Genomic DNA, 4,294 nt, shown 5'->3' on the forward strand with positions numbered 1-4,294 from the left:
CCATTTTTTATATTTTTCTATGATAGATCTTGTTTTTCTGCAAAATTTGATATATTATACTTATTTTTCTCAATTAGAATGAATTAGTTATGCTTTTTTGAAGACTGTCGTGCAGAAATAGAAAAAAGCTATGCCGACGGTTAGGTCTGTAGTAAAAAAAAATGTTGTGCCGATGGTGGCCGTCGCAACCGACTTGTACCGACGGCCATTTTAACGCCGACGACCATCCTTATCGCCGCAGTCCGAAGGCTTATGTGCCGACGGCCCCGATATTTGGCCGTCGGCACACACGACAGCCGTCGGTACATCTGTACTCTCCCGTAGTGCATGTCTAGGTCTGGGTTCACCTTGTTCCTGCAATTTCTGCATGGTATGCAGATTTTGTACAGTATACGTTTACCCGACGGTGTTAATTTCCAGCAGAAAATATCTTGTTCCTGCGACTGACAGTACATACATGGAATCGCGTGAAATTAGCAGCTGGATTCTCCAAACAACCTGGCGCTGTAATCGGTTCAGATACGTCGTCGATCAAATTAACCACTAGACAAACAAATCAATCTCCTCGAGGACAACCGCCAGCCACGCAACAGAGATCCTTTTCTATCTCTTTCCCGCAAAAGTTTTAATCTCTATCCAAACGGAGCGTGCTTCCTACCTCAGCACGTACGAAATCCGCTCTGGAGCAGTTAAAAGCGCTCCTCAACCTGCATCCATATATATACACGCGTTGACAGGCACCAAGAGGATCCAACACGTACGATCACGGCTTTGGTCGATCTACACCTGGAGTAGCAATGTCGTCGACGGCGGCGATAGTCGTCCTCCTGCTCGCCGTCGCCTTCGTCTCGGCGACGACGGTGGCGGAGGCGAGGCACCACCACCGCGACGGGTACGCGAGGGTGTTCGACCGGCAGCAGGCCGACCTGGTGGATGCGTTGCCAGGGCAGCCGGCGGAGGTCGGGTTCCGGCACTTCTCCGGCTACGTGACGGTGAACGAAACGCACGGCCGCGCCCACTTCTACTGGTTCTTCGAGGCCACCCACGACGTCAGCAAGAAGCCCCTCGTCCTCTGGCTCAACGGAGGTTCGTGGTTTCAGAGTCTAAATACTTACTCAAGTGAACGTACAATTGAAATCTCTGATAGCTGACGTATATATGTACTCTGTACTTGCAATCTTGGATGCAGGGCCTGGATGCTCGTCGCTTGGATACGGAGCACTGGAGGAGCTGGGACCCTTGCTGATCCAGAAGGGAACCCCTGAGCTCAGGCTCAACCCTAACGCATGGAACAAAGGTATACCTGACAAACGATATTTCATCGCAATGCCTTCAAATAATCTTGCCGAGTTTAGTAGATTCAACTTAACCTTTAATTACTTATGTGTGCAACTTCAGATGCCAATCTACTCTTCCTGGAGCAACCTGCCGGCGTTGGCTTCTCCTACACCAACACGACGGCCGATCTCGAGAGATTCGGCGACGACATCGCAGGTACGTGTCCACGTTCCTAACCCACACGTCCTCCCGGCCTATTTTTGCGAAACTAACTTACTCCACATCGATTCGTTCGTGCAGCTCATGACGCGTACACGTTCCTCGTCAACTGGTTTGAGAGGTTCCCGCAGTTCAAGGGGCACGATTTCTACATCGCCGGAGAGAGCTACGCCGGTGATTGCTCCTGCTAGCTCTCCATTAATCCTATCAACTAATCTCGCGATTTCGTCTTGTTACTTAAATATAATCAATTTTGTTATTTTTTTGCCTGGGTATCCTTAATTTGCAGGGCATTATGTCCCCAATCTCGCCGCGAAGATCGTGGAGCAGAACAAGAAGGTGCACAAGAGCAGGCACATCAATTTCAAGGGATTCATGGTACGTAATCAATCGGCATAACAGCATACTTAAAAAGAACACATCGATTAATGTTTGCGTCTTGCAACGATGCTAATTCGTTCGTGTACGTTTTTTCCAATCAAAGATCGGGAACGCGGCGATCGACGAGGCGTCGGACGACCGCGGCATGGTGGACTACGCGTGGGACCATGCCGTGATCTCGGACGAGCTCTACGCCAACATCACCGACAACTGCCGCTTCGACGCGGGTCAGAGCAGCGACTTCTCCTCGTCGAACCCGAACCCCGCCACCGCCGCCTGCGACAGCGCCATGAACAGCTTCTACGAGGCCTTCAACGACATTGACATCTACAGCCTCTACACGCCCTCCTGCACCGCCACCACCAGCTCCATGGCCAGGAAGGCGCGTCCACTCCACCGCCGGTCACCTAACAGCGACAACGGCAAGCCCCTGCGGCCGCGGTACAACGCCTACGACCCGTGCCTGGACAACTACGTCTCGGACTACCTGAACCGCCGCGACGTGCAGGACGCGCTGCACGCCAACACCACGGGCAGCATCCCCTACGGCTGGTCCGCGTGCAGCGACCCGCTGTTCCAGCACTGGCAGGACTCGGCGGCGTCGACACTGCCGGTGATCAAGAAGATGGTCGACGCTGGCCTGCGCGTCTGGGTGTACAGCGGTGACACCGACGCCCGCGTGCCCGTCACGTCCACCCGCCACGCCCTGCGCAAGCTCGGGCTCGCCACCAAGAAGCAGTGGAGGGAGTGGTTCACCAGCGACCAGGTCGGCGGCTACACGGTGGACTACGAGGGGCTAACCTTCGTCACCATCCGTGGCGCCGGACACATGGTGCCCACTGTCACGCCTGTGCAGGCCAGCCAACTGTTCGCACACTTCCTCGCCGGCGAGCAGATGCCGCAGAAACCCATTGTGGCGTAAGCTATATATGCTACTAGAACTAGTGCTCTTGGATTAGGCCGGGGGCCATATATATAGAGGTTGATTTGCAGTCGGGTCTATCTATCAGTTCGTAGTCTCATATGTAAATTAGAAATTTCGTTACGGAGTACTAGTAAATAAATACAAGTGGAAGCTTTATTACCTGTTGGTGTTTTTTTGCTTCTTGTATGTTGCTCAGATCGAAATGATCTTATGCCGGGTCAAGTAACAATCAACAAAGATCACTAGTGGAAAATCGCTCATCAATACCGGTTCCCAAGGGCTATTCGTACCGGTTTTGCAACCGGTGCCAAAGCTCCTCGCCCGCCAGAGGTCCCAAACCGGTGCAAATGACCTCTTTGGCACCTGTTCGTAAGGGAACCGGTACCAAAGGCTTAGATTGATGCTTCATTTTCTACTAGTGGATATACAAACATAAAATCTAGGTCTGCCCGTGTGTGGTTGTTCGTCTGTGTTTCTCCGTTGAGTTCAAGTTGCCGGCGTCTAACACAATCCCCATCGCTGGCGTACGTCACCTTCTCTGCCCTCCACCCCTCTTGTGTGCTGGACGTGTCCTCTCCATCCTGATTACATCCATAAAAAGACATATGACAGTTTAATCCCTGTCTTCCAAGGAAGGAAGATGGTCGCTGGTCTCCAGCAAAGTCTGTAGCAGTCAAAGGAGAGCTGTTGTTCCGACGGGAATCATGATCGTAGCAAGTTGGAATGACCGGGGGCTTGGAAGCAAACTACAGGCGATTCGTGGTCTTTTGAATTTAAGAGGGCCGTGGAGGCGTGGATCCGGACCTACTCTTTCTCGCTGAAACAAAACTGCATGCATGAGAGAGAGAGATGGAGAAGTTCAGGTGGTTAGAGCATCTCCAGCCGTCTCTCCGACGAGGCCCCAGGACTCCTTTCTTTCATCTGGATGAACGAAAATGGTCCAGTCGCGCCCCCGGTTCCTCGTTTTCGTCCGGATTAGGCCGGAACGCTCGGGGACCCCGGACGAGAGAAAAGCGGGGACGGGCCCGCTCTGTCAGCGAGAGAACAGACGAATCCCACCACTTTGTCGACGCAAATCCCTCCTCCCCTCCCTTTGCCCTCTCGCCGCCGGCACCACCCCTCGGCAATCCGCCAGCGGGTTGCCCCAACTCCGCCGTTCCTCCACCCAGCAGCCTATATTCCGCCGTTCCTCCACCCTCTGCTTATTTTCCGCCGCCGGGCAGCTCCCTCGCGTCGCTCATCGTCGACACGCCCGGCAGGTGTTCGTCCAACTGCCTGGCCGGACATGGACTCCGACGAGGAGGAGGAGCAGATGTTCGCCGAGCTTCTTGAAGAAGAAATGGTGGCCGCCGCCCAAGACGAGGAGCACCTGCTCATCCTCGCTTGCCTGTCCGGCTTGTACGCCGAGTCTGTCATTGGTTGCCGTGGTGGGTCGGCACCAGATCGCCGGAAGTGCAAGCAGAGGTAGCGATTGGAGGGGTACTGCATGCT

General features: G+C 53.8%; 1 protein-coding gene across 1 annotated transcript; it reads left to right on the forward strand.

Annotated features, from left to right (window-relative positions):
- The first annotated feature begins 327 nt into the window (after positions 1 to 327).
- On the forward strand, positions 328 to 2,800 carry LOC124660602 (serine carboxypeptidase-like 34). The gene is made up of 8 exons (XM_047198430.1): positions 328 to 370; positions 451 to 506; positions 738 to 1,086; positions 1,190 to 1,297; positions 1,399 to 1,494; positions 1,579 to 1,671; positions 1,787 to 1,875; positions 1,982 to 2,800. The coding sequence occupies exons 1-8, from the start codon at positions 328 to 330 to the stop codon at positions 2,798 to 2,800; spliced, it is 1,653 nt and encodes a 550-aa protein (XP_047054386.1).
- Positions 2,801 to 4,294: the final 1,494 nt, after the last annotated feature.

This window comes from Lolium rigidum, chromosome 1, assembly GCF_022539505.1.
Source record: "Lolium rigidum isolate FL_2022 chromosome 1, APGP_CSIRO_Lrig_0.1, whole genome shotgun sequence".
Lineage (NCBI taxonomy): Eukaryota > Viridiplantae > Streptophyta > Magnoliopsida > Poales > Poaceae > Lolium > Lolium rigidum.

Coding starts and splice junctions, on each gene's coding strand:
- LOC124660602 (XM_047198430.1), top strand. CDS start 328: ATGTCTAGGTCTGGGTTCACCTTGTTCCTGCAATTTCTGCATG. Junction 1,087..1,189: donor CGTCCTCTGGCTCAACGGAG/GTTCGTGGTTTC, acceptor TCTTGGATGCAG/GGCCTGGATGCTCGTCGCTT. Junction 1,672..1,786: donor CGCCGGAGAGAGCTACGCCG/GTGATTGCTCCT, acceptor CTTAATTTGCAG/GGCATTATGTCCCCAATCTC.